The following is a 24,240-nucleotide window of genomic DNA, read 5'->3' on the forward strand; positions in this document are numbered from 1 at the left end:
ATCTGTTTCTCAGTCGGGATGACGCCATTGTAGAGGACGGAGAGAGAAGCTCCAGACGTCCGTTTACCCTTTCTCGGCTTTCTCAGTTCCATCTCGTCCCCGGCCCCGTTCCGCGTTGGATTGCAGTATCCAGCCTTGACGTGGCACATTCGCTCCCACAGCCGGCTATCTGGCAGGACGTTCATGGAAGGCATAGCAAAAAAGAGGGAATGAGGAGTCAGAGAAGGAAGGAGAGAGAGACAGAGAGAGAGAGAGAGAGGAGAGGGAGGGACCCCACTGGCCATATAAGGGTTGATGGGACCCTTGGGGAATAAACTTTTGGAGTGGTCCGTTGTTTCTCAATTCCTCTCTTTCTTTCAATCTTTTGGTCCGACTCTCTTCTATCCACTCCTGTCTTTCTCCCTCCGTCCTCTCTCAGTACTCCCAGCCATCCTCCGGACTTCCCTGCCTCATCTCTCTCTCTTTCTCTCTCACTCTCTCTCTCCTGCTCTCTCACTAAAGCGGTACCAGATGTTGTATTCTTAACGCCAGCCTGTCATTTCTAACTTTTTTTTTAACCTCTAAAAACTCAGGCAGGAAGTGGGCCCCTCTGGAATGAAAAAAGAGAGAAAGTTTTCGAGGGGAGCAGAAAAGGAGGTGTGCAGAGAGTCAAAGAGGACAAGGAGAGATAGTTTAAAGGAATAGTTCTCGAAAAGTAAAAAATCTGTTATTGTTTGCTCATCCACATGCTTTTACAAACCGTATGCTGTTGTTTTATGACTAATTGTTGCACAACTCTTATCCAACAATGACAGTTTGTAGTGAGCAGGGGCTGTCAAGCACCAGAAACGTTGTGAAATGTTATTACAATTGTAATTTAATATGTTTTAACATGTAATTTATTCCTGCGATGACAAAGAATCATTACTCCAGTTTTCAGTGTCACATGATCCTTCAGAAATCATTCTAATAGGCTGATTTGCTGGTCAAGAAACATTTTATTATCAATGTTGAAAACAGTTGTGCTGCTTAATATTTTTGTGGAAACCATGATTTTTTTTTTTTGAAGAATAGTATTTATTTAAAACAAAAATCGTTTATAACATTATAAATGTAGTTACTGTCACTTTTGATCAGTTTAAAAATCTAACTGACACCAAACGGTAGTGTAGTTCATTCAATTTCAGTCTGTTACACAAATGGCTTCAAAACACTTAAAAGGTAGCACATAAGAAGTTACTTTTATGAAACTTTTATAGTGCTTTTTTGTTCTTTTTGGTACTTGTCTATGGAGCCCTGCACATGAAATGCAGGGAAAAAATAGTAGGCTAATCGTTCGCACGATTTACTAATTCTTCCCTCAATTTGCTAAATTGTACACACGATTTATAAATCGAAGAAAACAAATTAGTACATTGTGTGCATGATATAGCAAATCTGGAGAACAAAATAGTAAATTGTGTGCACAATTTAGCAAATCTGGGGAACGAAATAGTAAATTGTGTGCATGATTTACTAATTAGTTTCCTTGATTTGCTAAATTGTGCACACGATTTATAAATCAAGTGAACGACATGGTAAATCGTGCGCACAATTTAGCAAATTGAGGGAACAAAATAGTAAATTTTTTCTTGCATGCCATGTGTGGGGTTCCGTATTTGTCAGCTCTTGCTCACTATGAACTGTTGTTGAATGGTAAATTGTGTAATGATTCTTCAACATTAGCTATATTTCCATCCACCTTTTTTATGCGCATTTTGGGATATTGCATTAAAAAACTCACGCCAAGATGTGCATAAATTCTAAAAATGCACATAAAAAAACAAATGTACTCAATTGAGGCAGATATATTTTTATAAGATAAGAAAACATGCACATAAACTATGATTGGAACACATTTACCAAATAAATTCATCAATGTGTAATAAAAAAAAGTCTTTGCACAATGGGATGGCATAACTGGACTAGCCAGTGGACCGATCTCACTGCACAGCATCTGAAATGTTGTTTTAGTTATTATGAAATGCCTTAGCCAAAGACTGTCATCAAAATTTTTCTGCAACTCCCAAAACTGTCCCAGAACATGACTGTGTTCCCATCTGCCTCTGAATGCAAGATGACATGACTGTGTTTATTGCGTTTCATTGCGTTTTATCTTCATCAAGTAATTTATTACGAAAAAGACCCATAGTGGCTTCTCCTACTGCAGCAACCAAACGTTTTTCTTAGTGATACTGGGCGCCAGTTTATCAGGAAGTGACGATTTTTGTTCTCTTTGGCTCACTGGATGGAAACTTTATTCGCAAATGTTTTATGCGAATGTTTAAATTTGCAACTTTGGATGGAACATAGCTACTGTCAGGTTTTGGCATTGGATTTACGTGAATAGACGATGACAGATTTTTTTAGGTGAAATATTCCTTTAAGTCACAAAGCACTAGATGTTAGATGGTCTAGCTGATTTGCAGAAAATACTTGAATTTCCAAAAATTCCTACACAGTCACTCCGTCAGACTCAATCACTGATACTGGCTTCATATGGCTTTTCTTTTCCCCTTCTGTTTTTCATTTTTACTCTTTTTAGAGTGTTTCCCCTCACACTTTCATCCCTTGTTCCTCTCTTTCTTTCCCACATCTCCGTTCCATTATTTGCAATGTAATCCAAGCCGTTTCCTGAGACCCCAGCCCCTCCTGTACAGACAGAGGGAGGAGAGAGGTGGAGAGGGGGAGCTCTTTTTCTTTTCTTTTTTTCTCTTTTTTTTCAGAAGAAATGTTGTGTTTTAGAGCCTTGGTCCGAATAATGACTTCCACATGTGGGCCCTCACACTCTATCTCTCAATTCCTCTTTCATTCTTTTTTCTTCTTTCTTTTTCAATCCTTTACTCAAAGAGTGAAAACTAGTGGCATCACTCATGTGCACGTTTTATTTATTTATTTATTTGTCCTGGGCCTGAAGCCATCCTGAGGATGATCACATGGATCTACAGTCAATTCTTCCTTTGTTTCTACACTCTTGGCTTTCTTCCTTATAGTCATTTTTACTAGTTCACACCATTTTAGAGATTCAGATAAAGAAATTGTTCAGCCAAAAATAAATATTCTGTCATTATTTGTTCACCCTGTTGTTCCAAACCTGTATTTTCTTTCTTCTGTGGAACAGAAAGGAAGAATGTCCCTGTCACTCTTTTCCATGCAATTGCAATGAATAGGGACAGAAGCTTTCGAGCTTCAAAAAGGATGCAAAACACTATAAAAGTGGTTCATACATCTTGCTAACAACTTAAGAGCAGTGAAAGCCTTGATCTTGCTTCCATTTTTATAGGTTTACAAGAAATGTCTGATTCCAGAACAAATTGTTCTTTTGAAACAGATGCATTTAATTAATTGGATGATCTTGTTCACAAAACTGATAAGAATGATTTGTTCATGAATTGGACTGATCCAGTTCTCAAGTTTTACTCACTGATGGTTAACAGTTCACTAGTGGGAAAGATTATCAGTAAATGATGACTTGAAATTTGTGACAGTTTTGAAGCTGGAAATCTCCAGTCCCAATTCATTTTAATTGAATGAAAAAGAGCAAACAGTACAACTTAAAGGTGCCGTAGAATGGAAAATTGAATTTACCTTGGCATAGTTGAATAACAAGAGTTTAGTACATGGAAGTGACATACAGTGAGTCTCAAACACCATTGTTTCCTCCTTCTTATGTAAATTTGATTTGTTTAAAAGACCTCTGAAGAACAGGAGAATCTCAAACTGTAACAGTCGGGATCATTAATATGTATGACCCCAATATTTGCATATGCCAGCCCATGATCGAGGCATTACACAAGGGCAGAACGTCTGGATGTGCACAGCTGAATCATCAGACTAGGTAAGCAAGCAAGGACAATAGCGAAAATTGGCAGATGGAGCAATAATAACTGACATGATCCATGATTACATGATAGTTTTGTTTTTTTTGTAAATTGTCTTTCTAAATGTTTCATTAGCATGTTGCTAATGTACTGTTAAATGTGGTTAAAGTTACCATCGTTTCTTACTGTATTCACAGAGACAAGAGCTGTCGCTATTTTCATTATTGAACACTTGCAGTCTGTATAATTCATAAACACAACTTCATTCTTTGTAAATCTCTCCAACAGTGTGTAATGTTAGCTTTAGCCACGGAGCACTATCAAACTAATTCAGAATCAAATGTAAACATCCAAATAAATACTATACTTACGCGATTAGACATGCTGCATGACGAACACTTTGTAAAGATCCATTTTGAGGGTATTATTAGCTGTGTGAACTTTGTTTATGCTGTTTAAGGCAGTCGCGAGCTCGGGGGCGGGGAGCACAAGAATTTAAAGGGGCCGCAGCCTGAATCGTCGCATATTTAATGATGCCTCAAAATAGGCAGTTAAAAAAATTAATAAAAAATCTATGGGGTATTTTGAGCTGAAACTTCACAGACACATTCAGGGGACACCTTAGACTTATATTACATCTTTTGAAAATGTGTTCTACGGCACCTTTAAGAATTTCTTCTTTTGTGTCCCATAGAAGTCACTTGGGTTTTGACCAACATGAGTAAAAGTAAACGAGGACAAACTTTTCTTGTTTGGGTAACCTATTTCTTTAACACCAATTTTGAGAAACTAAGAAGCTTACTAAGATCTGCTTCTCAAAACTATGCCATGTTTGAATGCTAAAAAAGGTTCCCAGAATTGCTGTCTAGGTAGGCAGCTCACTAAGTCTTAAGATGTCCATTGTCTCATTTTCTAGGAAAAAGAGAAGAAATACATGCTTCCTCTGGACAACCTGAAGGTGCGGGACATAGAAAAGGGCTTCATGTCCAGCAAACATGTCTTTGCCATCTTTAACACAGAGCAAAGGTCAGTGACACCACCTATACAGTATATACTTCAAAAGAGAATATGTTTTTTCAGAGAACATAATCTTCTTTTAAATGATGTAAAGATCAAACACACTAGATGAAGTACATATGAAATAGATGTATATTATAGACCAGGGGTATTTAATTAAAGTTCCAAAAAGTTAGTCTCTAAATTTCCTTATTGGGCTCCAGTACTGCTTTGTAATAGAAGTCACAAAACAAAAAACAGTCAAAATAGTCATCAAAGATGAGGATATTTGGCCCTCAGAGCCAAAGTACTGGCATCTGAGAATTTTTCTATAAAACATTTCATCAGTTGAGCATAATTAGATATGAATATTAACCGATGTTTTATAAAGCTATTATTATTTTTACATTTAGATAGCCTACATATGTAAAGCAGAAGGCCATGTGACAGAAAAGATACTGCACGGTGGTTCAGGGTTCTACTAAAAAGCAAACAAACAATGTACATAATCAAAATGCCCTCATTATGAGCAGAAAACACAGTTAACTGAAGTTTAAGTTTGAAATTTCTTTGCCATCTACATATAATTATCCTAGTTCTAACATTGTTTATTATAAAATGCTCTTAACATGCTGATTTATAATGATAAATGGGTAACACTTTACAATAAGGTTCATGCATGAACTAATAATGAACTGCACTTATGGAGCATTTATTAATCTTTGTTAATGTTAAATTCAACATTTACTAATACATTATTAAAATCTTGTTAACTTTAGGTAATGCACTGTGAACTAACATGAACAAACAATGAACAACTGTATTTTCATTAACTAACGTTAACAAAGATAGGTAAATACAGTAACAAATGTAATGCTCATGGTTAGTTCAAATACTAATTTTTAACTAATGAACCTTATTGTAAAGTGTTACCACTAAATGTAGAACAAAAAACATCTTGTCAAGTATAAATTCTATAACTATAAATTAACTATATTTGATGCAGTCTTGTTTTCTGCAGCGTTTTAGTGAAATATCCATCTATTTTACTGCTCACCTTGTTGCTGCTAGTACTACTGTTGTTAAAATAACTGCAGCATCTGGAGCTCTTAATGTGGCGCTTTTAACATCTTTAGCGGGGGAGAGAAGCAACGTGCACTGAAAAAACTTGAATGAAACCTGTTTGGCTCTAGATAAAAATATTAGAGGATATAGCACCGAAAGATCATCACCATAAACTACCCTGAGCGCATGTGGTGTGAACCGCTCCTTTGTTTTGACGTGTTGCTCAATTTAACTAGAAACGGCAAAATGGTGCTACCGTTGTCATTATGTCTCGTGGTTCGGTTGGAACCAAGCGGTCCGCTATATTTGAGGATGCCTGTTATAGACAAACCCCACACAGCTAAAAGAGAGTTCAACTCTCAGCATGTGACAAGTGTGTTTTGAGATCCCAGCCATTAAAATTAATTGTCTGGTGGACAGTGAAATGTATGAGGGACGCCATCCTGGCGGCAATTTTTGCACTGGCAAGCACCACTCACATTTTCTTTAGGAAATGTAGAAATTAGTTATTATTGTAGAGTTATTCTATTAGAGGTATTTCATATTTTCTCTCTTCTCTCTCTCTTGTACACACACAAACACACACACACACACACATTCCATTCTACAATGTCTGGAATATTAATCAGTTATTTAGAGCTCTCTTCTCCTCTTTTAATATGTTCCTCCATGCCACAACCAGTGTCTGATGCAATTTGTACTCTGAGCTCCTGGCTGCTTTCTAATGGAGGCTTTCTCAGAGTTTCTTGTCTGTTACCCCGTGTCATTACCAGAAGTGATAAATATAAGAAGAGGTTTTAAGAGTCGCTGTGCTATTCAGCTGTGAAGAGTGACGGGACATTTTGTCAGTAACTTGGTTTCTATTTCTGTAGCGTCGTACTCGGGTAGCCCCGCCTGTGATGAAATCTCATTGGTCCAAAATCCTGCTCCATACAACTGTATAATAATAGTTAAATGTCAGAAGCCTGAGATTCACTTCAGAGGCAATCTATGGTCAGTCAGAGAGCATGTCAAACTAACCGATCCAAGACTGTCGATTTTGCTTTGAAATGAAAATTGTCTCAAGGAGGGTGCAGTGGATTCACATCTGGTGGTCACGGCACACACACTTGCACACACATCCACATGCCCTTGTACAGGGACATATAACTCCATTTCACATGCGCACCTTTATTTTTTCTAACATAAACACAATCTAACTTCACAGTAATACTTCACAAAGAGCAGGACGGGAACAGGGGGCGCAGTAGGACACACTTTGACACATTCCTGGCCTGTCTTTACTTCAATGTCCCTCCCTATCCTCTTTTTCTCTCAGTCTCTGACATTCTGTCTCTACAAGCGCAGCCTCTTTCATTTTGAGTGCGGGTGTGTCTGGGATTGATTAGCTGCTTAATTGGAGAGATGTTGGTATGCTGCGGTGAGCGTGCACACACACACACACACATCTTTGACACTGAGAGAGGCATGGCAGACTATTGTAAACACACCCAAGGCTGCACCACAATCAATCAGATGCTCTCTCACACACACACTCTCTCTCTCACACACACACATCCATCACTTCAAGCACTCTGTATAAAGATATTCAAGCTCTCATAAACTCCACACTCATTCCCGCTCACCAGCAGAAACATACCACCCAGCACTCTGAAAAATCCCCTTTTCTTCTCTCTTACTCTTTTAAACACATGCACTCATGATCTAATGATTCATACTATGCCCTTCACACCCACCAACTCCCTATAGTGTCAGAGCGACCGGTGATGTCAGACGGTAGATGTCGTTTTTGTCACAGCGGTGACACCAGTCTGGCATGGGACGGGGAAAGAACACACGTGAGAAGTGCACATGAAAAAAGCAAAAAGCTTTTTGGCCTACTTTCTTCCACTTTTTTTGCGTCTTTGTGCATTACATCCGGGTTCATATGTGACGGCGAGTAGTTATGTGCGGTTCTGGACTCACTCAGGACTGTGATTAAAGGAATGCTTTGGGTTTAACATAAGCTAAGACATCTGAAACGATTACCGCAGACAATAATTACAACCTGCTCATCAGTTTGTAAAAACAAACAAAAGTAGTTTTTACAGCATTTAAAAAAAAGGAAACCCCTCCTCATAGACTTCCATTGTAAGTGCATTACAGTAAATGTGAGTTTTGCTTTTAAAAACTGATGGATGTAAACATAACATGTTTAACATGTATCCAGCATTGTGATGGTTAACTAAAACAAAAACTAAACTATTAAAAATCATTTTCGTTAATTAAAATAAAGCCAAAAATAAAATATAATATTTGATAAAAAACTTAAAACGTAAACTGAATTTTTTTATTTTGGGAATTGATTAGATCATTGTTGTTTGCTATAGACAACATATTGAATTTAGCACAGATGGAAACAAGGCTGTGAGGGATAGACTTGGGGAAAGTCACTTTTAAAAGTAATGCATTACAATATTGCATTACTCCCTAAAAAAGTAACTAATTGCATTACTTAGTTACTTTTTATGAAATGTAATGTGTTGCGTTACTTTTTCTCACCTGGGCTGGACTTGCTTGTTTGTTTTTTAATATCAGCAAAAAAAGAATAAGCTTCATGCTGAAGGAAATGCATATTTACACCAGTACAGTAGGGGGCGCAGCTCAGACAAACCTTTCAGCTGTGCTGCTATTCTGGATTACAGAAGAATAGGATATGGGAAGAGGAAGCTAAACACTCTAATTTCTAAATCTAATATAAAGTACTTTTTGCTTATTAGTATGGTTGATTTTAGTGATGCAAAGTCCAATTAATTTCCGTGAACTGGTTCAAAAATCCGATTCATAGGTTCCTGATGTCATCATGCTATGATGCCACTATGCATTTCTTTTCTAACAACTCAGTATCATGTTCAATGTCAATGAAACGTTCAAATAAAGTCATTTGTGTCAGTGGAGTTTATGGTCACAGTTTCATTCACGGATCCTTTATGTCTTAATATTGACCAATATTGAGTAGCCTACATCTTGGATAAGATTTGCAACTACAACACACATTTGATGCACAAACACGGATATGTTCTACATGTCTAAAGTATAGAAAGAATAAACTCATTGATTTCGCTTAACAATTTAAAATATAATCTGCATGTATAATAAACCAGAGTAAAAATTATTTACATCTCTCAAAAAAAAAAGGTTTTTGCAGGTTTAAATAAAATGTTATAACAGCAGTCATAATAAGCATATTTCCAGTACGTGCCTCAGGCTTGCATTGTATCGTCCACTCACTCATCAGACTCCTCGGTAATCCTCGGTAAACTTCAACAGCTGGTTGAACCAGCTCATTCGGTTCTTTTTGAGTCGGACATGCTACTTCGGCTTGTGTGTCTTGCATCATCAACCCAGAACTAAAGTTTGATTCAGTTTGATTAGAGAACTGGCTCAACTACGGTTTCAACCAGTTCAAAAGAACGATTCGTTCAAGAACCGAACATCACTAGTTGATTTGGATCATTGAAGGTGAGCAGCAAAGACATTGGTTAATAAAGTGAGATTAAATACATAAAGTATACTTGTGTCATTTAATTATTACAGGTTTGCATAAAATAGGGCACTGTATAAGGGCTCTAGTATCACATAGTTTTCAAAACTGTTTTATGGACTTTTTGTCTGTTGAAAGTTTTTTTTTTTTCCCAGAAAGACGTTTCATCAGTTATTAAACAGTACAATACATTGAACGCACTGAATTCTATCCCTCACAGCCTCATTTTCATTCAAAACTTGGTATGGCACAACCCTGATTAAGGTCTGTTTAAGAGATGTCATGTTATTTTCATTAAAGATTATGTCACATGAATTGTGAAAAAATAATGATGTGCACGGATAAACCATTTATAATTAAAACTGCAATAAATTCCTAAAAAAAAAAAAAAACTGTCAAAAAATACAAAAAGCACATAACCAAAGCTTAACATAAAATTAAAATGAAAACTAAAAACAATTTATTAAAAAAAAAAAATACTATAATAGTATAGAAGTAATACTGAAATAACACTGCATGCAACTAAGACTTTGGAACATGATCTAAGCTTCAGTTCGAGAAAAAAAGTCAATAATAAGTCTCGTAAACGTAGCCAAATATTATTTTTGGATGAACACAGATTGTTTTGTTTATGTTGCGCATACTCAATTTTTAAGTCTAAATCCTTTTAAAAGTCAGAGCCGTACTTTGTGGTTTTGGAATGGCAAATAAAGTTCAGTACATTCACAAGCGCCGCAGTTATCCTGTCGTAAATATCATGAACTACCAATGAATTATGAATCGTTTAACCGCAAAACAGTATTCCACACATTACGCCTTATTAGGAGGGTCTGCAAACAAATGATGTTTGGATGCTTGCATCGCTTGACATATGCAGTCATATACGTAAACTTCTGGACTAAGCGGTTATAAGAAATGATTTCTCAGTTATAGCAATTAGTAGCAATGAGTCATATCTGTGCTTGCAAAAACTGTGTTTTGTAGCTGAGTTTTATGAGATTGAAGCATGTGAGAATGTGGTTGCTTTGGTGTGGTTTGTCTCAGAGTATGTGTGTCCGAATTGACCCGGTCTTAGGCCACCTTCTTGTAGCTGTGTTCTTATCAACCGCAGACTAAATCAAATACACGTTGTACGTTATACTTTAAGCCTCTTACCCCACAGGCACAACAGAGAAACAATAGCCACAAAAAGAGAGAGAAATAAGAGGGAAACAAAAGGAGGAGAGGAACAACAGTATAATTAGGGGGAATGTGGAACAGATGGAGAGAGATGGGCTCCAGATTCCTGCCTTTCTCGGAGCGAGCGGGAAAAAAAAGTGGGAGAGAGAGTGGGTATACGAGACAAAAGTAAAAGATGGAATGACGGATAAAAAAGGTGAGATAGGACAAAACTTGGGGGGAAAAAAACAATCATATTGGAAAGTTTGAATGGATTTTCATTTCAAACAGGGCAGAAGGGGTGGTCTGGGGTTTGTGGTTTTGGACAGATGATATGTGTGAGTGAGAGAGGGTTTTGCTACGCTTGTTTGTGCGAGAGTGTACGTGCTGCCATGGGAACCGGCTAACGACAGATTACTTTCCCTGTAGGAACGTGTATAAGGACTACAGGCATCTGGAGCTGGCCTGTGACACTCAGGATGAAGTGGACAGCTGGAAGGCCTCTCTGCTGCGAGCTGGGGTTTACCCAGAGAAAACCACAGTAAGCACAGGAACCCATTGGCTTCTGTACCTGTACGCTAAACCCTGTGGCCTAATGCTTCAAAATAAAGGTTTCAGTTTAAACCAAAAAGGGCTTTATAGCCAGATGCCATGTCAAAATTTATAAGCTCCACTCTCAACTTTTTTATTCCTTAGTTCTTTACAAAACCAACACCATGTGTTAGTGCTTTAAATGAATAGTTAAAAAAAAGTCACATTTTTTGTCACCCCATGACTTTTTCTTTCTTGGAATACAAAATGAGAAGTTCTTAAGAAAGTTCATGCTACTCTTTTCCATACACCAGAAGTAGTATATATGTCTTATGTGTCATATTCCAACCCTGCGTCTGAATATGCCTACTTCCCTACAACATTGTAGATATTAACAGTATGTGAAATGAGTAGTGTGTCCGAATTTGTAGTATTCATAAAACAGTAGGAAAAGATTAGTGTGAACATCATGCCTTCAAACTTCTCTTTTTATGTTCCATATACCGAAAGCAACAGCGTTTATAACGACGTAGGATCAACAGTAAATGATGACAGAATACCCAGAAACCAATAAGCTAATCTGAAGAACCTATATAAAAGCATCAGCATTTGGCAATTTCCAAAGAGTCAAATGACTAACTCAGGAACCCTTTATTGAACCTTTAAGGCACAGTTCACCCACAAATGAAAATTCTGTCATTAATTACTCAACCTCATGTCGTTCCAAACCAATAGGACTTTCTTTCCTCTTCAAAACATAAATGAAAACATTTTTAATGAAACCTGAGAGATTTCTTCCAGAAAGATCAATTCCAGCAAAACTTTGATGCTTCATAAAGTTCATGAAGACATTGTATATGAAATCCATGAGAATTAAGTGGTTTATTCCAAGTCTTCTGAAGACATAGAACGCATCAAATATGGTAAACCGAAGCTCAACTGTACATAAATGGTTCTTGTACATCAAGCAAGCACGTTTGAGCTTTCATTTACCATATTTGATGTGCTCTATGTATGGGTGTTGATCAATATTTATATGTGAATAAAAGCCTAAATTATATCTGGTCATCATATAAAGCGATTGTGTCTCTTCAGAAGACTTGGATCAAACCACTCGTTTCATGTGGATCACTTTTACAATGTCTTAATGAACTTTTTGAAGCATCAAATATCAAATTACAAATATCTTCATTTGTGAGTATTTCCATTTTTTTCCATTTTTGGTTGAACTATGCCTTTAAGCATTTCAAATAACCTATAGAAGATCCTTTATTTTTAATGTCTTCTTTACCTATTCTTTACAAGCTGCATTTTTTCAAGAAATGTGCAGAGATATACATCAACATAATAACCAGGCCCACACGGTATCTATACACATAGATGCCGAGAAACGTATTTCTGAAGAACTGGAGCGCCTGGCGTTCATAAATGTTTAACACATTTCACATTTTATTGCTCAGAGTTCTACAGATTTTACCCTAAAATCAGCACATAAAAGGTAGATTCCATCGAGGCCTTCTAATAATTTAGTGGACTGTTGTTCGGATAGCTCTCACTCCTGTAGCATGTGTGTGTGACTCTACGGCTGCAGGCTTCATGGTGGCTGTGCTCTGGGGTCAGGAGCTCTGCTGCATTCCTCAGCTCTTGTGTCACACCATGGAGGATCAGCGAGGGAGGGGGCTCTGAGCTCTGTTTCTAATCAGCTCCAATGCTTTTTTTCCCTTCATGCTCCCCTCCATCCCCCTCTTTCTGTCTTTATGTATGCTTTGGAGCTACATGTTGAGTGATGTCACAGTTCTGTCAGGGTTCCCCATAATTTGCTTTGACAGAAGTCAACCACACCCCCTCCGAGAGTCACTGAAGCAAAACTCGTTATTTTCTTGCTTCTCGTCTTTTTATTCCCCAACATCTCTTTTTCCCTGCCTAGTTCTCTTCGTGTATGCACACTCATTGCCCTCTGAAACATCTTTTTCATCCCTCTACGCTGATTGTACCTTTCCCATCCAGATTTGCCCACATCTTCAAGTGTCTTTTTTCTGATTGCTCAGGTGGATGGAGAGGGTCCAGGCCATGCGGAGAGCTTCTCCATGGACCCTCAGCTAGAGCGTCAGGTCGAGACTATCCGCAACCTGGTGGACTCATACATGAGCATCGTCTACAAAAGCATCCGAGACCTGATGCCCAAGACTATCATGCACCTGGTCATCAACAATGTTTGTGCCCTTTGCATCTAACACTGACATAACATCCAATACAAAAGGCAAACAATGAAATCAGATCGAATACAGTTGTTTTAAAATACCTACCCAAGTAGTTTTTATGTAAGATGAAGAGACATGTGTTTATTCGTAAATGTGTATTTTATAATAACAGTCTGTTCATGTATTAGTTAGGCTAGTAGTTTCTGCTGTGGTATCGGAGTAGTTAAAGTGGGCTAAGTAATAAATGCAAAGTTACCCCCACCCCCCAATTTTTTTTTGTGCTGATCCAGAAAATGATCCGTTCCGTGACTTAATAACCGTAATATGATCCGAACCGTGAGTTTTGTGATCCGTTGAACCACTAGCTGGTAACATTAGGTCTTCCCACAGGGAAACTTGTTTTACAGCTTATGTAATGTTTAGCATGTCTATTTAAAAAAAAAACAAAAAAAAAAAAAACAATAAAAATATTCTACTTCTAAAATACTATAAACAGTACAAAGTTTTTAAATGTCTAAATACTGAACGGTATATTTGTATTATATTTATTATTATAGTATATTTATATTATATTTATTATTAACTTTATATTTAGGTATTTTACAAAACTATTTTGCACTTGAATTTGGACTTGAATTAACCAAGGATCACACCAAGGATGATAACTAAAACAATATCTATTTAAGTTTATAAGTTTTAGTAATTGTTCTAATTCTCGGAGAATAGCAAACTCCACACCACAAATATGACAAAAATGAACAATATCATTGGTATCACTTTCAGAACTATTTTTTTTTTCCAACTGATAAATGATAAAAACATTTACTGCCAATCAGGATCCACCGGACTTTCAAGAGCTTGAACATTTAAAGCTACAGGCAACATAAATGCCTGTAGCATTTATATCAAAGACTTCATATACATCCCTGTAAACTAGTCGCTTTTCAGAGAAATTCGCTGTTTTGAATCAAAATGTCATTTATGTGAATTGTGTAGATCATAAAAGTTTTTTATCACATGTAATCAGTCAGTCAATCAGTGTTTCAACCGCGAAAAGACATCAATAAAATAGATTGTAGAAATGTCAACTCAGAAAAGCCATTCACTGTCCAAAACTCATTAGTCAGCTACAAAAATGAACTCCGAGAGGAGCATTTTGCTAAATATATGCACTATAGGCTATTGCATATTCATTGTGTTTGTACTTAACCTGTGCTTCAATTTTGAATGTACTGTATATTTGAATAAATCCATTTTATGACAGCCACTGTTTATATAGCCTAAAATCGAATAGAAAACATAACTGTCATTATAAATGTATTATAACGTTAATATAAAAACTTCCTTATGTGTAATTCATATGTAAGTAGCTTACAAATCAAATCATTTTAACCTTTAATAATATAATGATGTACCAACCGTGGTTCCCTGTATAGTTTACAGCATTAGTTGAGAGATATTTTTTTTCTTTGAGGAAATTTGCCATGTACAAGTACCTGATAGGCCCCAAATTAATCATTATTGAATGGAAGGTAATCAAATCAAAATCAAATCACAAGCTTCTGAATTGAAATCGAATCCAATTGTGAAATTTGTGTCAATGCCCAGCCCTAGTGTCAATAAATTATTATTATTTTTTTTTTTAATAATTATTTTTTTTCTCTTTTCCATTTATTTTCCTGTCAGAGTGCACCAGAATGTTTCGTTTATGTATTAAAATCACAAAAATTTTCACCTGGGGCAGGATGCCCCCAGAACCCCCTATATAGCAATTTTGTTTGTCACCTTTTTAACCTCTTGTGAGTTTGCAGGTCTGTATTTAGAAAGAAGGTGCACTTATATTATTATGAATGGGAGAAAGTTCAATGCGCAATATGGCAGAATAAGTCCCGCCTTCTAAATAAGAGCCAATCGCCAGTTGGTAAAGTCATCTCATCACTGCAGTGGTTAGAAGCACCGGTTTCTATAGAAACAGTCAGACGTGTGCTCCCTATAGAGATGTGCACTTAGGACTGTGTATGCACATTAGCTTGATCCAGCCTGAAAAATGCAGTTTTTTGTCACAATGCGAGCATTCAGAAATAAGATTTATGAGACAGTTTGTCAGATTTCATTGGTGATTTCAAATATGAAATTTAATCGAAAGATTGACAAACAGATTTGGAGAATTTGATGTTTCCCCATTCAAAGAGATGGGAGCTGCACTTGCATGCCTGAGAGGCGTTTCAAAGATGGCCACAGATTCAAACGACTTCTCTTAAAGGGACTTTGCATTTAATAAACATGACGTTATCATCCCTTGGTGTGGATGCCAATATAGTTCTCATTATAATTATCGCTCTTGGTGTAAATGGGCCTTTACACATACTGGTGTGGATGATGTGTGAGTAGTTGGCTGTTCAGCTAGTCATGTGATCTCAAAACCATCCTAATGAAGAAATAAACAGCTTTTTCTAGGCAACAGATATGATATCATGTCATCATCCCAGTGTATGTTTTTATACATTTTGCCTAAAGTCCTGTCTTTTTTATATATATATATATCTCTCTGTTTTTTCTAGATAGAGGAGTTTATCCACTCTGAGTTACTGGCACAATTGTATTCTTCAGGAGATCAGTATTCTCTGATGGATGAGTCTCCTGAACAAGCCCTGCACAGAGAGGAGGTGCTGCGCACCCACGCCGCCTTGAAGGAGGCTCTAAACATCATCACTGACATCTCTACCTCTACCATCTCCACCCCATTGCCACCCCCTGTGGATAACTCCTGGCTGCACAGTGGCTCTCTACACCGAAGGTACCTCACCTCTCCATTCCTGTTCGAGGTGTCTCCATCATCACCCCACATCATCATCCAGCACGTTTAAAGTTTTTGTTGGCTTTTAGTATGAATATGTTATCCTTACTGTTATCTATAAGCTAGTGTGCTCCAAAACAACATCTTTAGAAGATATAAGCATTCAAAAATTAATCTCTCACTTCCGCCAATATGGATGAATGATTTTGATGACATCACTCTGCACTTCAGCTTCTCACAAGATTTTCTGTCCAATCAAATGCTCTCTAGAGTCTAAAGCGTCCCGCCCCACTACATTATAAATAGATGCTGAAGCTGTGGCTGAAATCCGTCACTTGTTCACACATGTACTATTCTACATGGTGAATGGCACATAGTGCACTATATAGGGGATAGGGAACAATTCAGACAGTGTTTATATATGCTTTACATTGGGACGAATGAAGTCTGGTTTCGCATCAGTGTCATGCAAACTGCCGGAGCGCACACTATTGTTATTTTAAAAAAGGGGAGGTGCTGTTCAATATGTCCCGCCGTGTCTTCCTGTTTCAGTGGAAATTACTTCAACTCATATATGAATATATGAATAAATTAATAATACTGCGTGTCCCCAGGCACTTCAGTGGACCTTTAAACCAGCACATAATTAATGGTGGACCGTTGGCACTAACACAGAGTGAATCACCAGGATTATAGGAAATATCATGGAAATTCTGTTTTCCAGGCCAAATAAAACTAATTGAGATTAATAACAAATTAAAAGTCATGGAAAGTTGGATGCTAAAATGTGAGTTGGACCGTCTTTTTGGTTGGTTCTTTTCCGTTAATTGTTGAACCAGTTCACAAATCAGTCAGAAACATTAATTAGAAAGTCTGTCTTAATCAAAATGATTCTTTAAAATACTTATCCAGTAAACACAAATGACCACAAAGATAATGGAAAGGTTAACCCCACCCAAACTGTTAGTCCTTCATTCGTCTCACTCTCTCTCACTCTCTCTTTCTCTCTTTCTTTCAGGTCTCCTCCAGGTTATAGTGTCCCTAAGAAGCACCCTGCACCGGCTGCTCCTTCTCTACCAGTTCGCTTGGAAGCTCCGGACCCACCTCTCTCCAACAGCACAGACACCACCAACACTAGCAGCCGCCCCAAACGAGTCCCTCCTGGTGTTCCCAGGTAAACATTCACCAATCAGATCTGGACCAGGAGTCACATAGCTGCTTCAGAACAAGCCTTGGTACATTTCGACAAACTCAGTTTCTGCCATGACAGAATACCACAACATGATTCATCAACTAATGTTTATCTACTGCATGAAAGGGGATTTCATGTGTGTTCTCTCCATCAACAACACAGCTGAATAAACCTTTGATTAATAAAGTACCCAGTGACTAGGGTGGAATCAGGTGCGTCAGCACTGAAATAGGCAGAATATTTTAAATGAACTCAGTGACCTGTAACTTCACAGCATTTTAAACAGTATTTCAACAGTTTTCCAAGCTTGAAAGCTTTGGTGAACTTGTGGTTTCCTCTTTCCCAGGTTCCATCTTCTGTGAATATATGTTGTACTTTCATAAGTGCTTATGAATCAAGGAGGTCTATAAAGGTGTGGTCAAATTAAATTCAGCAAAAAAAGCAAAAGAAAAAAGGGTCCACTGTCAATAGCAAAGAAATGTATGAAGCACTGCTCACACTGAAGTCACTTTAATACCAACTAGCTTTATGTTGGTCAAAGCAACAAATTTGTGTCTTAATTATGAGTGAAATCTGCATGGGGAATTTTTTCACCCTTACACCCAACCAGTGTCGTCAATTCACCAAAAGCCGAGGTTTGGCAGACTCTGATGACGTCATTCAATCTTACTCCCTCGAACAGTCCCCCTTAAAATACAATGTGTGTGTGGTGCGTCCAAAAATTAATCACATATAGCTCTGATTGTAAGTTTTGCGATGTAGGAAAACAATTATGAAAAACAAAAACTTTTAATTTAAAATTTAAAAAATACAATATAACCAGTAGATGGCATCAGAGGAGCCCTTATTGGCAATTTTTTTTTAGACATTATCACATCACTATTATAAAATTTAAAAATCGTTTTTTTTGTCACCTTTGTACTGAGGTATGTAGGAAAAGCAAACAAAACACTTTCTTTAAACTGCGAATTAAATTACATAGAAAGCAAGTAAAGGAAGCGTCCTTTAGTGTGTTCACAGCGCTGGCGGCGAGAGCGTCAAAGTGACAGGAAGTCATTCGTTTTCATTGAGAGCCGGTGGCGAGCTCCGGCGAGAGCGGCGCGGTGTGTCTTGGACGGTGAGAGCGTCGAGGAGAGTTGAAATCAAGTCAACTTTATGGTAATGAGCTATGACGCAGTTTGGCGGCAACCAATCGGAATGTAGAGGCCCTCGCTTGAGAGGATTCCGATTGGTTGCCACAACTTGTCATTTACTTTAACCCTCCCGCCGGCGGCGGTTTGAATGAACAGTACAGCGTTGTTGGCAGGGCGGCCAAGGCAAATGTTGATGCTCTAACCGGCGGTGGTGTGAACGCACGGTTATAATCACTGAAGCTGTCAGTCAGTTAGGCACAAACAACAAGTGTTTAAACTCCCGTTTGAATCCAATTCGTGGCACTTGGGTAAAATGTCCATGAGCGTCAACTGAAAAACAAACAACAGTACTTTTTGTCCACAAAAGTGTTAAATCCATGAAATATTGATATATTATCCAATGTTTGCATCACATTTCTTCTGAATGAATGTATATATCTAACAAACAATTGAGTCTGCGTCCAAAGTATAATTTTTCAAAATGCAGCAGTTTTAATTATAATATCCAAGCAGTGCTGTTGGAGTTTTATATCCTCCCGCCATTGTCATTGTAGTAAATCTCACAAACAAAACTTCTAGCCAATGACGTATCTTTGCCACATGCGTGCACATCTACACAGACATACATCTGTCTTGAGTCTCGACCATTAACGCAGAAAGCAATATTATTTTATAATTGTATAAAATAATCCCGAAAAAAAGCACAAACAGGGCAGAGATGCCAAGTTCAGCGGCTGGAATTAGCTGAGGTGACGGCTCACAGAAAGTAGCGCAATTCACCTGTCACTCAAGTGACCACGCCCTTAATTATGCAGTTAGGGTTATAAAAAAAACTTCACCCCCCACAGAGTTGTCATGAAGGCCAAAATTAGCATATAAACCAAAACCACAATTTGTACCAGCTGTAAACATGTTTTTTTCTGCTGTAAAGTTAGCCATTTTTACATGGGGTCAATGAGATTCTGCTCTCTTTTGGAGCCTGTCTCTAGCGGCCAGTCGATGAATTGCAGTTTAAGTCACTTCTGTATTGGCTTCAAGAGAAACTGGGGGAGGTTACCGCTTGATAATAACCCAATCGCTTTAATTTACCTGCTCTTCTCTTTTAATAAAAAATGACAAATTATATGTTACACAGTAATATAACTCTGTTAATCCTGCAATAAAAATATATTACTTTCCGTTGACCTGACCAGGCTGCCAAGGTATGGCAGCCACCACACCCTGACATACCCAACTGATGCCATTGCACCCAACTCCTGATCATGCAGATTCCTGTGGGAATGACGGGATTTCACCAAACAACAGTAAATCCGACCACACCTTGATAACAGGAAAAAGGTGTCCATTAGCTTTCCTATCTATCTAAATGACAAGTAATTCTTGTTCAGTGTCTGCACTATCAGTTATGAGCGATACAAATATCTTTGTACTCGTTTAAACTAAAGTTGCGGGTATCCATGAACTCAAAGATCTCATCAACTCGGGCATCTATTGTTGTAGTTCTACTGTACCATCTACAGTAGTTTGTTGTTCCACCTCATCAGTTTCTTTTCCGAATGTGCCCTTACGTAACAAAAATATATGGGAATATACTGCAAAATATAATGCGATCTATTACATACATTTCCATATGGGAAACTAGTGCTTAAATTTTCAATATACTGCAATATATGCATTGACCATGTATGACTATATTGATAAATATAAAAATATTTAGAAATGAAGACAAAAATAGCATTGCATGTGATATTCCTTTATTGTGTACATATATATGTGAATGTAAATAAACTGTATACACACATTCACGGAATGAGTTAACAGATTTTTAGTTCCCAGCATGCTTTGCTTCTGACTGTGATAGTCTCTTTGCTAAATACTTCAGTACATGCAGGTGTGCTTGTGCTATTTTTAACTAGCTATGAAAATATGATACATATAAAATGTAAATAATTATGAAATATCAGAAATATATTACATTATATATTTCTATATATGTGTGTATATACTGTATATGTGTGTATATATATATATATGAGTAATTATATGTCCACTATATTTATACCGATGCAGTACCATATCTATATGTTATGAAGTGTATGACTGAATATGAAATTACATACATTATGATATACAAGTAAATATATTGTCAAATATTTTTCAATATATGAAAGCAGCAATTCCTATTATTCAATATAAATTGTAATATATTTACACAATATATTAATCTGTATATTTTCTAATATACCGTTAAATCATTGAATATATTGATCATTCATATATTAGGAAATATAATTTCTTTGTGTAAAGGTGAAACAATGAAACCTTTTGGACAAACTAATAACTGTACACATAAAAAACTGATGTATACTTTGGGCTTAACTGGTGCTTAATGCATTTTATACAACAAAAAATTATTTATGATCAATGTAAAATTGCTTCCACCATGATTTTTTATTCACACACCCCCAAATCCAAAAGTCAGAAAGCGTTCATTTACAACAAACCCCTTAAGTTAAGAAAACAGTTTAGTTATAATTATAGGGTATTATCACTATAGGGTTTCTGAACCTAAGGGTTTTGCTGCAACCGGCTACAGAGTTTCCCACTGGTAATTATGGCATTGTGGTGACGTTCATATTCATTTGTCTCATAAAAACGATCATTCTGGCATGACTTGATGGCAGCATGTGATTGTTAAATAACTATTTAAGATCCGCTAGTTCTGCTATCCTTCCCAAATGTTGGGATTTATGCTCGTACTGAACACAACTAATAGGACTCTCTGTGTCCCAAGAGCGAGGCTTGTTCTTGGATCCGTCTTTAGGATTAGTCTCAAAGCGGTGCGCTCAGAGACCAGAACTCTTTGTGATATATATGCATACCTACCTTCATAAGCATGATAGATGAGACCACGTGCTCACCGGTCCCAAAACTACAGCACTAGATCACAGAAACTGCTGTCTCCACACAACATGAACATGTGGTCTTGAGTGTGAAGGGAAAAAGAACTTTAACTTCAACAGATGTCATTGCTCAGTCACACAGGCAAACATATTTACATTTGAAGGAACACCTCAGTGAAAGTATGTAGCTACTTTGTAGGTACAAAAACTGTCAAAAAGTCATATATTCACCACCCAAAAAAAGATATAGTATTTAAACTAAAAAGTAATTATACTTCAAGTTAGTGTTTAAAGGTGCCCTAGAATCAAAAATTGAATTTACCTCGGCATAGTTAAATAACAAGAGTTCAGTACATGGAAATGACATACAGTGAGTCTCAAACTGTTTCCTCCTTCTTATGTAAATCTCATTTGTTTAAAAGACCTCCGAAGAACAGGCAAATCAGTTACGTAACAGTCGGGATCATTAATATGTATGACCTCAGTATTTGCATATGCCAGCCCATGTTCAAGGCATTAAACAAGGGCAGCCAGTATTAACGTCTGGATCTGTGCACAGCTGAATCATCAGACTAGGTAAGCAAGCAAGAACAATAGCGAAAAATGGCAGATGGAGCAATAATAACTGACATGATCCATGATATATCATGATATTTTTAGTGATATTTGTAAATTGTCTTTCTAAATGTTTCGTTAGCATGTTGCTAATGTACTGTTAAATGTGGTTAAAGTTACCATCATTTCTTACTGTATTCACAGAGACAAGAGCTATTTTAATTTTTAAACACTTGCAGTCTGTATAATTCATAAACACAACTTCATTCTTTATAAATCTCTCCAACAGTGTGTAATGTTAGCTTTAGCCACGGAGCACTATCAAACTCATTCAGAATCAAATGTAAACATCCAAATAAACACTATACTCACATGATCTGAAGCATGCATGCGGCATGAATGACGAACATCTTGTAAACATCCATTTTGAGGGTTATATTAGCTGTGTGAACTTTGTTTATGCACTGTTTTATAGTCAAGAGCTCTGGGAGCAGGGAGCGCGCGATTTAAAGGGACCGCAGCCTGAATCGGCGCATAGTTAATGATGCCCCAAAATAGGCAGTTAAAAAAATTAATTTAAAAAATCTATGGGGTATTTTGAGCTGAAACTTCACAGACACATTCAGGGGACACCTTACACTTATATTACATCTTTTGAAAAGACGTTCTACGGCAACTTAATTAAACATCATGCCATCCTGACTTTAATTTAAAAAATCACGGTGTCTGGATGATTTTGATTGTATTACACTTTATTATTATTTTTTTATTGTATATATATACATATATACATACATTTTACATTTATATTAAATTACATTTTAGATGAAAATATAAATTATTTTAATTAACATATTAAAATATTTAATGTTATGATAATTTGTATTATTATAATTTGTAATTTTATAATATTCTTTTTATAGGAGTGAGAATTAATTATTTATATATACAGTACAGACCAAAAGTTTGGAACCACTAAGATTTTTAATGTTTTTAAAGAAGTTTCGTCTGCTCACCAAGGCTACATTTATTTAATTAAAAATACAGTAAAAACAGTAATATTGTGAAATATTATTACAATTTAAAATAACTGTTTTCTATTTTAATATATTTGACAAAGTAATTTATTCCTGTGATGCAAAGCTGAATTTTCAGTATCATTACTCCAGTCTTCAGTGTCACATGATCCTTCAGAAATCATTCTAATATGCTGATCTGCTGCTCAAGAAACATTTAATGTGTACAATTGTACAAAATATTTGCATACAATATTTTTTTTCAGGATTATTTGATGAATAGAAAGTTCAAAAGAACAGTGTTTATCTGAAATCTAATCTTTTGTAACATTCTAAATGTCTTTACTGCCACTTTTGATTGATTTAATGCATCCTTGCTGAATAAAAGTATTCATTTCTTTAATTTCTTTTCAAAAAAATAAAAATAAAAATTCTTACTGACCCCAAACTTTTGAACGGTAGTGTATAATGCTACAGAAGCTTTGTATTTCAGATAAATGCTGTTCTTTTGAACTTTCTATTCATCAAGGAATCCTGAAAAAAAAAAAGTACACAACTGTTTTCAACATTGAAAATAATCGTAAATGTTTATTGATCAGCAAATCAGCATATTAGAATGATTTCTGAAGGATCATGTGACACTGAAGACTGGAGTAACGATGCTGAAAATTCAGCTTTGATCACAGGAATAAATTACTTTGTCAAATATATTTAAATAGTACACAGTTATTTTAAATTGTAATAATATTTCACAATATTACTGTTTTTAATGTATTTTTAATTAAATAAATGTATCCTTGGTGAGCAGATGAAACTTCTTTTAAAAACATTAAAAATCTTAGTGGTTCCAAACTTTTGGACTGAACTGTATATATAAATACACACACACACACACAATTTCATTTTCATTTAAATAAACAAAATTATATATAACATTTATATAATTTTTTATTTTATAAATTATTTAATATTTTTGTATATTTAATATACTGTTGATAGTATTTTTATATTTTGTTTATAATCCTTTTTAGTAATGAGAATTAGATGTCACGATGCAAAAGAAAAAAATACAAAATGTTATTTTACATATTTTTATACGATTACAAATGTAACTATTAAAATTTGATATTGTTATTTTTATTTATTAATTTGTATACATTTATTATTATACATATTTATTTATATATACATCTTATGATAAGATTTCATATTATAATATAATTATAATCTTTTGATGTATTTATCATTTTCTTTAATAAGAATTGTCAATTCATAAAAATGTTAATGATGCTAAAAATAGACTTCATTTCCTTTTTACCAAAATTATTTAT

At 36.1% G+C, this 24,240-nt stretch overlaps 1 protein-coding gene across 5 annotated transcripts in view; it reads left to right on the forward strand.

The window, feature by feature from the left end:
- dnm3a (dynamin 3a) overlaps positions 1–24,240 on the forward strand; it is a 63,180-nt gene that overhangs the window by 31,411 nt on the left and 7,529 nt on the right. For 4 of the 5 annotated variants that reach the window (XM_067384806.1, XM_067384809.1, XM_067384804.1 and 1 more), the window contains 5 exons: positions 4,756–4,865; positions 11,011–11,122; positions 13,161–13,325; positions 15,875–16,110; positions 17,129–17,284. In XM_067384806.1, the coding sequence (XP_067240907.1) occupies positions 4,756–4,865; positions 11,011–11,122; positions 13,161–13,325; positions 15,875–16,110; positions 17,129–17,284 (779 nt within the window). Of the gene's footprint in view, positions 1–4,755; positions 4,866–11,010; positions 11,123–13,160; positions 13,326–15,874; positions 16,111–17,128; positions 17,285–24,240 lie in introns of those variants that run through there. The other variant, XM_067384807.1, reaches the window with a different exon arrangement.

The sequence above is a fragment of the Chanodichthys erythropterus genome, chromosome 4, assembly GCF_024489055.1.
Source record: "Chanodichthys erythropterus isolate Z2021 chromosome 4, ASM2448905v1, whole genome shotgun sequence".
Classification (NCBI taxonomy): Eukaryota; Metazoa; Chordata; class Actinopteri; order Cypriniformes; family Xenocyprididae; genus Chanodichthys; species Chanodichthys erythropterus.